Source organism: Macrobrachium rosenbergii, chromosome 5 (genome assembly GCF_040412425.1).
Source record: "Macrobrachium rosenbergii isolate ZJJX-2024 chromosome 5, ASM4041242v1, whole genome shotgun sequence".
NCBI lineage: Eukaryota > Metazoa > Arthropoda > Malacostraca > Decapoda > Palaemonidae > Macrobrachium > Macrobrachium rosenbergii.
Window position 1 is genome coordinate 65,813,330 of NC_089745.1, and position 15,594 is coordinate 65,828,923.

At 35.9% G+C, this 15,594-nt stretch overlaps 1 protein-coding gene and 1 pseudogene across 1 annotated transcript in view; one reads left to right on the forward strand and one right to left on the reverse strand.

Annotated features, from left to right (window-relative positions):
- Positions 1-739: 739 nt before the first annotated feature.
- Positions 740-3,527, forward strand: LOC136838950 (galactosylceramide sulfotransferase-like; annotated as a pseudogene).
- A 10,380-nt stretch (positions 3,528-13,907) lies between these two features.
- The window catches only part of LOC136838861 (isopentenyl-diphosphate Delta-isomerase 1-like), a 28,437-nt gene continuing 26,750 nt past the window's right edge, over positions 13,908-15,594 (reverse strand). Inside the window, 1 exon segment of the mRNA XM_067104521.1 lies at positions 13,908-14,750. Coding sequence (XP_066960622.1) covers positions 14,283-14,750 — 468 coding nt within the window. The 3' untranslated portion in view covers positions 13,908-14,282.

Sequence of the window (15,594 nt, forward strand, 5' to 3'; positions counted from 1 at the left end):
CAATTGCTAAAAGCAGTATAACCAAGAATTTAAAGATGTAGGGACAGTCATAGGAACAATTTTCTTTCAGACATAATTTTTTCCTGATGGGTTCCGGCGCTTGGTCTTCAAGACCTAAATTTTATAATCAGTGTCAATCAATCTAGGCAGTGCAATACTTGGGGAGAATGATGTGACCTGTTTTTCTTAAAAGAATTACCATCTCTACACTATTTGTTATACTTGAAATGGAAATGCATAAATAAAATATTTTACCCCAATACTTGAGAACAAATGAAAACAGCAAAGCTGCTGTTCTTGCCTCTTCTTGTTCCACCACCTCATTGAGTGTGAATGCATCCTAAAAAAGCATACAGTGAACCCCCCATATTCGCGGGGGATGCGTCCCACACCCCCCCGCAAATAGCTAAAATCCGCGAATACTTAAAACCCCTCTAAAAACACTTAGAACTGCCCATTTTGATAGTTTAAACAGAAAAACCCTGTAAAAATGCATATACCTGAGTATTTTAATAGTTTTATCACAAAAAGTGCATTTATTCATGAAAATTATATGAAAATACAGTAATTAGTGAATATTTTCAGTGAAAAATACCGCAAATGGGCACATTTTTCCACTTAATAATGGCTAGATATGTTCCAAAGAGAAACCCAGAACAAATGCGCTAGTCGGCGAATCATGAGAACGTAAATATGGGGGGTTTACTGTATATAATTCTCGTCTTTCACTTATTTCTGTATGAATGCATTCTCAAAAGCACACCATATTGACGTGTGTGCAGATTTAGGTGGAAAGCCAGCACGGCAGGCCCTTGCTGTTACACGGCTAAAGACCGTAAGAAAAAATAGAAAAACCTTGCTAGACACTGCCTATAGGTCCTGAAAGAACTTATACAAAGGTTGGTGTTTTCACTAAATACAAACTGTAAAAACATAGCACTCCAAAATACTGTATAGCCCTATCAACTAGCAAATGAGAGAGCCATGGGTTACCAGCTAACCATTTTGGTTGCTTGCTCTTACTCTGCACAGATAACAAGTAGTGGTGATTCCTGCCCCATGTAGCCAATCTGTTTGGCAAAAATAGCAAGTACTATACCAAGGTTTTTATCTCAGACTGTAGAATTTATACAGCACCACAAGAAAGGCCTGTATTTTGTAGTTCTTTACATCCAATGAAGTAGACACAGTGTTGATTTAATCAGAACACCAAGTCAAAGACTCCTGTACATGTGAAGAGGCAAGACAACTCAATATAAACACTCAAATGTTTATAAAGTTAAAAGAAATTAAAGAAAGCAAATGTCATGATGGTTAAGATAGCAGTAAATGTGCTGAAATGAAGTTCTACACATGCTTACAACTTCACCTTTTACAAGATGCAAGTATTGTAGGTCAGAAATTCATATAAGCAATTCCTTTTAAAAAGCAAAGAAAATTTTATATGAACATATCAGAGTAATATAATGTTTTAGATGGTACAATAGAAGAAATCTTTAGTACTCTCTATGAAAGCATTGAAGATTTTTTCTTTGGTACAACAGAAGAAATCTTTAGTACTTCTGTGAATGCATTGAGGATTTTTCTTTTCAAGCATAAAACATTGCTTTACACTGTTAGTTGACTATTAGGAAGGAGAGGTTCCCCATTATTTTTTTCAACAAGAACATTATTAATGAAATATTAATTATTCTCTCTCTTGTTTACAGAAGTTGATGGCACTACCAAGATATGGAGGAAAATTTGGGAAGAACCAGATGCTCTTTGACTTTGGATATGAAGATAACATATCAGTAGCCCAGCTACTTGGAGCAATTGATGAACTTGATAATCTTTTCGATTTGGTAATGATTACAGAACTGATGGATGAATCACTGATTCTTCTAAGACATTTGTTGTGTTGAGTTTGAACGATGTTGTGGTGTTTACAAAAATGCAAGACGACAAGAGGTCAAACCAACTCTTGATCCCAAAACAGTACAAACATTACGAGAACTAAACAGTGCTGATGTTTTGCTATATGACCATTTTTTTTAGCTCGACATCATCGGGCAGTTCTGGAATTTGGCATTAAAAGAATGGCAGATGAAGTAGCAGCTTTTGCGTAGTCTTCTTAGAAGAGTATTATGAAGACTGTGGGGCCCGTGAAGTGAAAGGAAGAGATTCTTCACTCCAGTTTAAGGAGTATTCAGGTCTTGTTAGTGCTTACATAACAGCTAACAATTCAGATGAAAATTGTGTGATGCTGTCCTTACCAGAGCTGCCACCATAGATACAATAAGAAATCATCAATTAGTTATGCTTCATGACAAAGCATCCTAGCATATTGAAAATTGAAAATAGCTGTTCATTCCATTACTGTAACTGTGAACATAAACTACCCAGCACTTGATAATTGTGCTCTCATTCATGGTGTGAATCTATAAAAGCTCTTTTCATGATTCTTCATGCACATGGCTTCCATTAATACATATCACATTGTCTATTTTTGTAATACGTGACAAATTACCTAGTAATAATAATGATGGATATGCAGCAGCTTTTTACAAAAATAAAAACCAAAGTGCCTCTTGTTGCTATACACTGGATTGTTACAGACTTATTTTACTCATTTTAGGTGGTTATATTTTTCACAAAAATGTAAAAGCAAACCATGATACATTATTACTTGAAATATGATGGTGTTGTTTTTTAATACAGTATATCTGCTATCAGTTCATAAGCAAACCTATTATCAACAATTTGTATTGTATGGTTTTGTTAATTGGTGAATGATGCATACATACAATGAAATAGTTCACAAATGTACTTAATTTTACATACTGCATAAATATTATCTGAATCTGTGGAGGCTTTTATATATATATATATATATATATATATATATATATATATATATATATATATATATATATATATATATATATATATATATATATTTGATGTATTACAGAAGTGATTCCTTCACAGGAGAAAATACCTCAACAATTAGACCACACAGCTAAAATCAACATCTATTCTGTTGTTGTTGCACTTCTAATTATGTTTCAAATAATTGTTTCTAATTATGAATTAACAATTTTTATTATAAACTAATTCATAAATGACAATAAAAAATAACTTACTCTCTCCTACAGGCTAAGAATTGTTAGAAATTTTGTAACAGTACAAATGTGAATTAAGATAGTTTTATTCTGTGGTTTTGTTATTGCATATTTTTAAAGATATACTGGCAAAAATCTTGACGCAAAACTATAATATGGGGAAAGATTCTGATTTTACAGAGATGTCATAAATTTCATACAACTTAAAAATGTCTAACACAGATGGAAAAACCCAACAAGATCATTTCCTAAGCAAGTAAGTGTTAACACTGCTTGTATATTTAGGTTACATAAGGTTGAAGGTAGTTTGTCTTTAAATAGTGTAGGGTATAGGGTATGAAATATATTGTTATTTTAGTTGTTGGATTTTTGAGACTTGTACACCAGTATTCAGTTGTTGCAATACATTTTTAATAATCCTTATTTCAAATTTATTTTACCTTAAGTATTGAATTTTTTTTATTATATGATAAAAATATTCTACTTAATTTCCACTACTGATTTACAGGCATTTCTCACAGAGAGGGGGCTAAAGGAGTGAGGCCGCACATTACACGTGCAGACAAGAAGGCATTTATGTATTTACCAGACTACACAGAGGAGTAAAAGAAAAAGTATGTTCTATTAAGCCAAAACATTAACAAAAACATAGTGCAACAAAGAAACAGCAGCCACTACCATTTACTGAAAGAGGATTACAGCAAAAATGCCAAATGTACATTACCAAGTGTTCATCTGTCAAGCACTACATGCAAGAGAGGAAACTCTAAAGATAATGTTTTGGCAACAACATAATTGCAGGAAAAACTATTACTTGAAGCGGGGAAAAATCTGTAGGAACAAAATTTTCCTGATTTATGTGAACATTACCAAAACTTTCCTGATTTATGTCAACATAACCAAAAATATAAAATATCACCAGAATCTAAATATATAAAAATATAGCATTCTCTTCTAATTATTAACTGCCAAATGAGGCATCTGAAATTTCATTTTTGTAGGTATGTATTTTGCGTCCATCCATCTCCTACACAGCTGAAAATACTAAAATAAGTATCTTTTTCTTTAATGCTTTCCATCCCCAACAAAAAGAATTATAAAATCTTCAACAGTGTTTTACTTGCCATGAGACAGCAACAAGACAGAAAACTGACATGCTCATTGTGGTTGGTGCTGTTACCTACAATGCAGAAATTCAGTCAAAATACAAGCTATAAAAGAGAGAACCATGTTTAACAAACAACAGGAAAACTTCAACCACCTGTTATTGGTTGGACTTGGGAGGCATCAATATATACTATGCATACTGATATCTCAGGAGTAGGTCTATCTATTAGAAGAGGACCATAGATTTCAGGGGTGGACTGGTTTCAAAGGATAGGAGACTGGTTTGCCAGAAGATAATCAGAGTAGGGAATACTCATGTAATGCTTTCAATCCCACCAAGAAGGTTTGGTTAAGGAAGTGCCATCACTTTGGGGTAGGGTAAGGGACATTTGGAAGTCTGCTTCCACTGATATCATGAAGGAATCGATTCCATGCAAGCCTATACCTCCCATGACTGTTGATGACCCATGGTGCTAATACAGGAGTTAGTACAAAATACCCTCCAAAGTAACTCACTCTTACACGAGACTTTATAACCTTATCAAAATATGAAAAGGAACCAAAGAAAAATAAGACAGCCCCAACCTCGACCCTTGATTCTTGACTCACGTTTGCTTCCCCTTTGGGACCCAAAACTGGTCAAGGTTCTCAAGTGACTAAACCAGACAAAAAGAATATCACACCTGAAACTTAGAAAATTATGTATTTACTAAAGTATCTATTCGAAGTTATTTAATTTAGACAAATCCTATAATAAATGTCATAATGCGATGATAGTTTCTATCTCTTAGCAACAATCAATAGAATTTCATGTCAATTACAAAAATAATGTAAACCTCACAGAACCAATTATCACCATCATGAAAAAAAATTCGAAAAAAAAAAGCCAGTTAACAAAAATACTGTGCTCAATTCCCAAGGCTTCTACAAACATCCACCCATATTATGTTGGTGGACAAACTGACAAGAGCCCTACCCCAAAACATCAACGTACCCTGAATCCATGGGCAGACCCTCCAGATAGTTCTGCACACAACATACTCCAATTACAGTTTCAACTACTAACAGGATATCCCCAGCCTTGATACCTTTTTGCTATTCATCAAGATAGAAAATTTTAATGAAAAAAAAAAATTTAAAGGGTAAGACTCTGACTTAAACACAAAAATAATTCAAGGTGTTGGAAAGTGGCCCCTCACAACAGGTAGGTGGTCCTACATCAAGGTGGAGGGGGATGACAATGAGGAAGTGGAAGTCTAAACACAATCATGGTCAGGGCACAAGACAAATCCAACACCTTGCCAATGGAGGAAGCATTACTTAGCTAGTACGCATGCTGATGCCAAACCTAAATCATTGATTTACAAACCAATACTTGCAAACCTCACAAGTAAAGTTGGGAGCACATTTCTAAATAAAGGGAACTGCAAATGGTGGCTGTCCTCATGGATGGCAAAGTGTTGGCAAAGTGTTTACTGTACTTGCTATTCCTACTTACTCATGTACATTGAGGCACTCTGCACAATACATATAAGTAGCAAAAAAAAAAACAAAAAAAAACATGGCACTTATCAAATCACAGGAATAAAATCACATAATTCACAGACAGAATGAGAAATGCAGGTAACTAATATGGCAAGTGCAAAGAAAGTAAACACCACCCAACAAATATCACTATGTAAACCAAAAACCCTGACGAGATTAATGCAGTGGTAAAAGTTAACAGCCCATTACACTTGGCAAACCAGTAACCCCAAACTAAAATTGTTTACACATAATACATAAGAAAATAGCAATTGGAAAAAATTAAACTTGATAACTAATCTGCTGCTGAAATGACATGACTAAAATGTAAAACTGCAAAAGAGAAGTTACTCCATGTAACAATGTCATAATGCTTCAGTTGCCAGCTGAAAGGTAACAATACAAAACCTTATAAACTTCAAAATGAAAAAATTATTATATGACAATGCACTGAAATAGGAATTCTGCCACTGGCAAAACATGAAAAAATGGCAGAAACGTATAAGTATTCCTGGAGAGAATGGTAGTACATTAGTTTTCTTTGTAGAGTTAGAATTAAAAACTGTCACTTCATGGACCAGGGAGTTGGCTAGGTATGTGCAATGGGATCTTTTATTTGAAACTTTAGCTTCATACTCCTGGATACATTCTGCCCGGTCAAAGGCTATTTACAATTACTAGATTTGTACTAAAGGTTACTTACATGCTAATTTCCATCCAGATGAGCCATTAACATGTCCAAACCTCTGGCGGTCAAAGCATCACAGTATGAAGGTGAAGGTGGTTGTACTTTTAGTCATGGCCAAGATAAATACACCATATCTGACAATCCCAGGAGATGAAGGTCAGTATATAAGCAAAAATGGTGATACTGTTCCACTTAACAGTTTACTTTGTCTGCCTCTATTCCTCAAGCCTTTATTATTTCTGAAGCCTTTCTGAGTACCTCAGTATGCTTATGGATCTTAAGGCGCACAATCCGCATCATTGTCAGAGGTCGATGTTGGATACTGAAACTTTTGAGTTTTCCTTCTGTGATCAAACTTCCACCAACACAGCACAATCACTTAATAAGGCTATTTCAGCTCATCTGTGCTCAAAGCTACCTCTCTACAGATATCAAACAAATATAAATCTAGCACCAACATTCCATTCTCCATTTGTACCACCAGGAACTTCACATGAGCACTTTTAAACACTTGTAGCTTTACTTTATATTCTTATTAACTTGTTGCACCACCATGCTACAACTTAGTCCTCCTGGTTGAAGTATAGCATTAGAGAAATAACATGGTTCCAGAATTCTTATGGAGAAACTACTGAGAAAGGACGAGCCAGAGCTCTTGCCTCCTGTGGGCAATATCATGTATGCTAGAATCTATTTTAATACAAGTTTTTATTAATAGGACATCAGCAAAAAGTTTTAATCAGGTTATCCCCATACCCACAATTTCTGTAGAAATGTTAAGTTTTTTCCTTTCCCTATGGGTACGTCCTGAATTTATACCCCAACTTAAATGCCTACAGGCTTGTCAACCTTAGAGATGAAAAGGTTTGATACAAGTTTCCCTTACTCAGCCAAGTGTCAGGTACTCTAGTTCAACAGCTGGTTAACATAGTTCCCCAACTCAAGCCTTCACATTCTAAAGGTAATACAGACTACATACATTCAAATATGTACTTTTGTTGCCAATGAAGATTACACCATCGAAGAAGAACAAGGAAGAATGTTAGCACAAAAAAGGTGAAAAGGTCTACCTTCTTCATTCTGAAGTAAAGTACTTAGGAGGGAGTTATGATTGGAATATAGGGTGCTGCCCTCTGAAACCCCTCACCCAATTGCAAAGTGCTAGGAGTTTATGGGTAGAGAGACATGCCATAAGAACAGCAGATTTAGCTTCCTTTTCTGGAGAGAAAGAGAGAGAGAGAGAGAGAGAGAACAAAACAAAGAATTTGCAATGCTCATCATTTTATTAGGATTAACAAAATGATCGACAGTGTCTTAAAAAATGAACGCAAGTCATGAGTGAGTGAAAAGGATTTCTTCAATGGTTAACCATCACCAGTGAAACTAGTTGAAATTCTGAAATTGAAGCTAAGAAAAGCAATTTTATGTTTATAAGGTTTACTGCTTGATGTGCTACTTGATTCTTTAAAAAAATCATAAGTGCAACTACTAGCCACAGAATTTCTCAGTAGTTGTAAAATGTGTGAAGGCAATGTAAAATCATTCAAAATCTTCAGTCATAACAATGATGCTCCAAAAATACAAAACAACACTGAAAGCAGAACAGAAACTCATTTCAGTATCAAAACATGAATGCAAATAGTCTCTCTCTCTCTCTCTCTCTCTCTCTCTCTCTCTCTCTCTCTCTCTCTCTCTCTCTCTCTCTCTCTCTCTCTCTCTCTCTCTCTCTCTCTCTCTCTCTTTGGCCTTAACCAATGAAAAGAATTTCTACTTTTCCCAATCTAGCCAAGTTAAAACCATTTTAATATAAATAAATACTCAAAACCAATCAGCACTACATATCAAAACTATAAGCTAACCAATACTTATTCTGAAAGGCAAACTCTAGCATTGTAGGCTTAACTCTAAAATCTTAACAAAAACAACTGTCTGAATAAGCCGCCACAGCAAATCTCTTATTTAAAAACACAATGTAATAGATACTCACCAATGACTTTTACCCCATTATAGTGATCCACAACACAAAAGATGAAATGGACATCGTTTCTTTTCTTGAAAAATAATGAAACTGAACACGAAAAATGCTACCAAGGCCACAACTTCACTTCTAGCCCATTTCATCATAATTAAGACCATCCTATAAAAGCAAGGGAGAGGAGTTGCTGATTAAAAATTTGGGAGAGTCTTGAGACAAGGCAATGCTGTTTTGATCAAAGCAGTTTCCAGAACAATTCATTTAAAATCTGTTGATGTATAACCAATTGCCTATCAACCAGGCTCTCAAAAAACTTTGAATTGCCCTGGATGGAGTAGTTCAATTTATACAAATTCCATTTTACTCACCTTTTCTGGACTCTTGCTGAAAATCTGACCATAGTGATGACCATTTTCAAGTATCAAACTCATTACAACGGTCTTCATAGAAATCACCTTGATGCACCGATTATTGGTGCATTCTCAAAATGAAAGACTGCCAAATTGAATATGGACATATATGCTTTGCGAACATTACATCCTGTCTATTATAAAAAGTGCTTGAAATTAATTGAAAATGAAAGTAACAATTCGTGTCATTCAATGTTCACAGAAATTAAAAGGGAAAAATCTTTTAAATCAATAATGAATTGCTTTCTCTTTACTTGGAGACTAGATAATGGGGCTTATTTACCACCAGTATCTAAGTTGGTCAAAAGCATGACCCCTCTGATAACATGGAGAGTACCAGTGTTGTGTTCCTTTTGAAATGAACTGCATAACCCAACAGTTTTTATATTTCATATTTCCCAAGCAGATGAAAGCACTGCAAAGCATACTTACAACCAGCTATAATATACTCATCTTGTCAGACTGGAAGTAGCTGTGTCTGCTTGGTATCATCATTCCCTTTCCTTCTCACATAAACAGTAATCACACATTTTCTGTTTAGAAGAACAGCTGCTTCTGCTTCCGATGAATTTATTTTATACATCTTGTCAACTCTTACAGTAATTCTTTTCTCTCTGATGCTGTCACTTGATAAAAATCTGACCAATGTGTACATTTTGGCTACAAATGAATAACAGAGTCCTGAGTTTTGTCAATTTATTCCATACTGAAGGCGGTAATGAATATACACGGTAGTTAAAATGGGAAGTTCAATGAAGAGAGTAAATTCTGTCAAGTCTCCAGTAAGGGGTATCTGGTAAATGTATTTTGGGGGTCACTTCTGGGCAGCAGAAGTTTGCTTTAGGCACTTCCTAAGGCATCAACATTTCACACATCAAGAAATATCCTCGAACAATTGAGCAGTCCTGATGGAAAGGGGGCTCCAGAGAAGGTGAAACCAGTGCTGAATTCTTAATGGCTGTCAGGGGATTAGGGAGTCTGAGCAAAGCCTTCTCCCGGATGTCGATGGTTGTGCTTGTCTCTGCATGAGGCATTTGAGATGGGGGGTCCTGGAAAATATGGTGATGGACAGCAGCTCCTGATTGGTTCACTCACTGCTCTGGAGTGCTGGCAGCATCCTACAAACCAGTTAGGAGGAGGAGTGTGTCCTGTGTGGTGTCAAGGCTGAGTTTATCCTTCCCAATGTGTATGGCTTTTAAGCAACAGAGGCAGCAATAGTCTATCATGCAATAAAAAATTTCAACAACTGAAATTATATCACTTCACTGAATTCTGGTATTTTGGGCAGCTCTGCTTTGGCTGTAAATAGCACCCTCTTGAACTTTGCAGGATGTCCTCTTGGAGACAAGTATAGTGGTCATATCGACATAAGCATTAGGGTATCCTTGGACAGGGCATCTGTAGCAACAAACAGACCATGTTGGTTCTCTTCAAGGGATCTACATAAAGGAGAGGGGCAAATTTTTTGTTTTTATGGATGACAAGTTTCAGTTTCTTTCACATGTCCAAGGGGCAGTATTTTCCATTTAATATACCTTAACCCTTTCAGAGCACACGACTGATCTCATTCATCAAAAGGTCTCATCCATGACAAGGAACTTTCCTCCGTCATAATTCTTTTGGTTCTAGTCAGGTAGCTCATAAAAGAGATGGTTTCCTTGGTCACAACAAATGGCAACATTCAATTCCTATCTTACAACATAATTTCAGGATGAGGGGTAGACTTTCAGTAACCATCAAATTATCATAGGGAAGTTTCCCTTGATGATGAAGTACAAAGGCTCTTATTTGGAAATGGCATCAATAGCAGTGGACCTAACTACCAGACAGTTCTCCCAGTGACAGTAGTGAATATGGTGATGCTTATTGTAATGTAGATATAGACAATACTGGCTTAGATAATTTTTTACTCCAGGTTTGATTGGAGATGATCTATGAATAAGAGGATATGACAGAGAAAGAAGCAGATTTGTAAAGCAACACGTGGTGTAAGTAAACAAAGAAAATATGACAATTTTTTTAGTGAAAGCCATTGAAGATTCAGTTGGTAAAAATCAGTGTTCCAAAACTTTTTATTAGATAAATTAATATTTCCAACATAATGCCAAATCTGTGTCTGATTTCTTTTTTGTAAGTTTTTTCCAGATGAAATTTTTGGCTGAGAGCAAGCATTAAGCTTTGTAATAAAGATTTTCAAACCGATGAATGGAAATAGCACTACCTGACGCCATGTTTAAAGAAGTACAACAATGAAATAAATCAGTACAGTAATAAAAGCTACATATCTCAGCATTTTAATAATTATCTATATATTTGTATATTTTGGTATTCTAATATAATAACACATCATAACTTACTAGTACAATATAATAATGTACTATAAAAATCATGAAAATAAATTTGACCCAAGTACAAATATAAAAGGGAGAAACTTAGTCATACAATTAACAGGACACTGATCTCATCACTAGTGACAATAACAGACTCACAGCAGAAGGGTTAAAAGAGTGATATCCACATCTTCTGGGGAGTAAGATTAGATTCCTGATGTCATCAGTTTTCCATGGCTCATCCGATACTCAAGACTTCTTGGTTAGCGAGTCTGTTATTGTTAGGATCTGGGAAGCACAACCCAACTCAGTGTGGGTCTGCCCAAGAAGAATAAATCAAGAGACTCTCCTGACAAAGGAGCCAATGGTGATGCACTGACACCTCTTGGGCCATTGTGGAGGATATAAAACCACCTCTGATACAGCTTCCAAGTCCACACCTGCACCAGTTTCCCCACCGAATACAGCTGTGACCATCGCTTCCCGCTCCTCAACATCCATGTAGAACAAAAAGAGCAACACTTTATCATCTGGGTGTACACCAAACTGATGAACCTCGGCATGTGCCTGAATGGGAAGAGCAAGTGCCACAAAGTCTAAGTGCACCACCATCAGCCCTTATGTCATGTTTCCCAGGTCCTTCCTAACAACAGGCACACTAACCAAGAAGTCATAAGAAGTATCAGACAAGCCATAGAAAACTGGCACTACCAGGAACCCCATCCTGCCACCTCAAAAGACGTGGATATCACACTGTTTTGTAATGGTACACTCCACTGAAAATACAATGATGATGATCACACCCTTTATACCACTGCCAAAAGGGATATCAACCTCACAGACTTGGGAAAGGAACTGAAGCTCATCTTTTACCACAAAAACAGAAAAAATAGCAGCCTGGTCATAAACACAACCCAGCCCCCTCCCAATGTGGTCTATTGCTACAGATGCCATATTTGAGGAGGCGCGGGGATTATGCTGGAGTGACCACTGTGCACTTTTCAGAAGGATATTCTAATACATCATGAGGAAGCCTCATGATGTATTATTCTCAATTCCATTCAGGAGACACTCCTCCTCCTGACTGTGGCATGTAAGGTGCTACCTCCAGCATTCCTAAGCAGAATGAGTGGAACAATCAGGAACCACCATCTACTAACACCGACTCTCCCAGGAGCTCCCCCACTCCCCGTGGGAGCAAGCATAACCATAGACATCTGGGAGAATGCTTTGCTCAGATTCCCTGAACCTGACAGCCTATAAGAATTCAGCACTGGTCTCACCTGCTAAACTGGACTTCTTTTTACATGGGCTATAGAGCTCCCTTTCCATCAGAACTGCTATACTCATCCTAAGGATCTCTGTCAAGACAGACAAACACTGACATCCCTAGAAAACATCCTACAGCAAACCTGTGCTGCCAAAAAACTAACCCTCCAGATACCCCTTACCAAACACTCTATGGGATCTACTCTCCACATATAATTTCTCATCTTATTTCTTACCATCTTCAGTATGGAATAAACTGACTAAACTCAGAACCTCCCTGTTAATCCTTTATAGCCAAAATATGAATAATGGCCAGAGGTTTCCCTCCAACAGAGTAATAAGCACTAAAAAATAAAAATACTAAGCCACAATAACAATCAAAAGCAAAAGTGAGGAAAAAATCAGCAAGAGCAAGAAGGCACAAAGGCTAAAGCACACAGTCTATATGGGAAAGTGATGCTAAGATGCTGTTGCTATAATGTTGCATAATGGAATGAATGTACAGTAGACACAAGCAGAGGCAAGACATTGGGCAGATGGAAGAGGTGCACTCTTTTCAGGATAATGGTGAGACTGGAATGCGGTTTACTTGGGTTGTAACGAATATCAAGTTCTTGAACTGTCACTGATCGTATTAAGACATTACATTAATGACTGTCATAAGAGGAAACACTGTCACTAGTTATTGGCAGAGGGATCTATACACATACATATCACAAAGAAAACAGGGCTGAACAGGGGATGGGTGGAGGATCTCTTATTATGGAATATTTTCTGTACTTATTATCTGCCTCATTTCAATAAGGATTCAAAAGCTTGGTCTCTACTTAAATAGACAACAAGGCATATACAAGGTATGACTCGATATAAAAGATAACGATCGATACATAATGAAAACTGGCTGGTGATCCACCAAGTTAAATATTGTATAGAAGTTAAAACCATTTTACAAATATTGCAAAAAGGCCACAATGTTATGGGTTTAAAACTAGATAAACAGGCAGCATGAGGCCTCCTATTCTCATAACCTGCGGTGGCTCTTGAGACACTTTTAAGTGACCCAGCTCTTACTTCCAATTTCATTCGGCAACACCATACATATTACTGTTTGTGCTATAGTTATTTTGGAAATTGCTCTCAACAGGAGCCTGATTCCATGCCACCTCCAATTTCTCAACCTTGATATACACATCAAGCATTATTATGCCCATTTTGATCACTTAACATAAAAACCCAATGGACCACTGAGAGGAAAGGAGTTCACTTTCCAGCCAAGCAAGAACTGCAGGAGAGTTCAGCCATATACTGTACTCACTTGTCAAGGTAATTTCCATATTTGAGATGCAGTCATTTCAGTTTTCAGATCTATGGTATATGTGTTTTGAGATTTTTTCTCTACAAAACTTGTTAACGGCCTCTAGAAACTTCTGTTCAAAAACAGAAATGACAATTTTGGAAAAATTCTTTGAATGTGATTTGGAGGATATTTACACAAACTAATCTTTTCATTTCCTCATTCGTAAAAATTAAGAGAATGCACATATATAATTCAAAAATAATAAAACAATGATTGATAAAATCCAAAATATTACTTTTTATATCCAGTTCTGATAGCTTTGTTACATATCTTGGCAGATTAAAAGTTTTACTTCTGTTATCAGAGAATTCAGAATATTAGTCAAAACTACACAATATTATTATTTTTAAATACCAAGCAATTGAACAGTGTGACTTAATTAAAAATTTCAGAACCTTAACTGATTGCTATTTAGTCCAGTTAAAACCAAGATGGCAAACAGTAATGCACAGATGTGTCTATAAAAGATAAAATTGCACTGAATTACTGTATACAAAGCCATAACTTACCTTACACATTTACTTTATCATTCTATGGATATTTGTATGGTCTATAAATCTATCAATATTATCAAGATTTTCCCACCACAGAGGTAAAAACTTCTGGCAAATAAGATCAAACCATGGTGTTATAGGAATGTTGTTTCTGTGGAGATTCGTCAGAAACTGAGAAAAATCTTCTCGTTTAATATACCTTACATCTTGAACTTCATTTTCATTAGGCTTCAGGGAAACATCTTTTGTTAAAAATAAAATATAGTCCATTTCATGTTCTCCCCACATTCCATCTGAAGGACTGGCATAATGGATGCGAGTGAGGTAAGTAAAATCCTGGGGTAAGGCTTGTGCTCGTGGAATTCCCAATTCAAATTCAAGACGCCTCTGCGCAGCTAATCTAACCCCAAGAGCATTTTCCTCTATTATTTCATCAGGAGTATGAAGAGGATGGGAACAGCAAGTATTTGTGTAATATCCAGGAAAGGTGATCTGGAAGAAATTTACACTTTTGAAGAATTAAATTAATAAAAAATGTACTACACTTCTAATTTCACCCCTAGAATGTCTCTACTTTCAAGAGAAAATCCTTATCAAAGAAAGAAAGACCAAGAGCAAGTTGACTTACATGTATTCCCATTAGAAATAACAGATACCCCATATACCATTACTTACAGCCTCACAATAAAATGGATAATATATAGAAATAAAAATAAACATTAAAAACATGAAAAGATATAAGTGCAGATGTTTCTAGTGTTAGTGGTCTCTCATTATTCAAGTATTACGATATAATTGAAGAGAATTTTTGAAAAACTTGGAATAAACACAAATCTGTTATAAATCACATTTCACACACACATATATATATATATATAATATATATATATGGAAAAACAAATCTAGTCATGTAAAGTAAAAACTAATTTTGTCAAAAGTCAAGTCTGTATGTGGGGGTGTAGCATTACAACTAAGAATGCTATGACCATATACAGTATTGTATTTCATTCAATAATAACCCTGTTTGATGAGAAATACACGAATTATCAAACAAGTTATCTACCGATTATGTAAATTTCAACATGTAATACTGTATAAATAAAGGCAATGCCACGAAGGAAAGAGAAACAACGGGGTGGTGCTAGGCCTTTCAACTTATTGTCCTTTACTTAGTCTGCTAAGTAAAGGACAATTAGTTGAAAGGCCTAGCACCTCTCTGTCATTTCTCTTTCCTTTGTGGCACTGCCTTTATTTATACAGTACATTCATCACGTTCCATATTTTCGTGATTCAGTTATACATGTAATACTGTATGTGCATTAGTAATTCACACAAG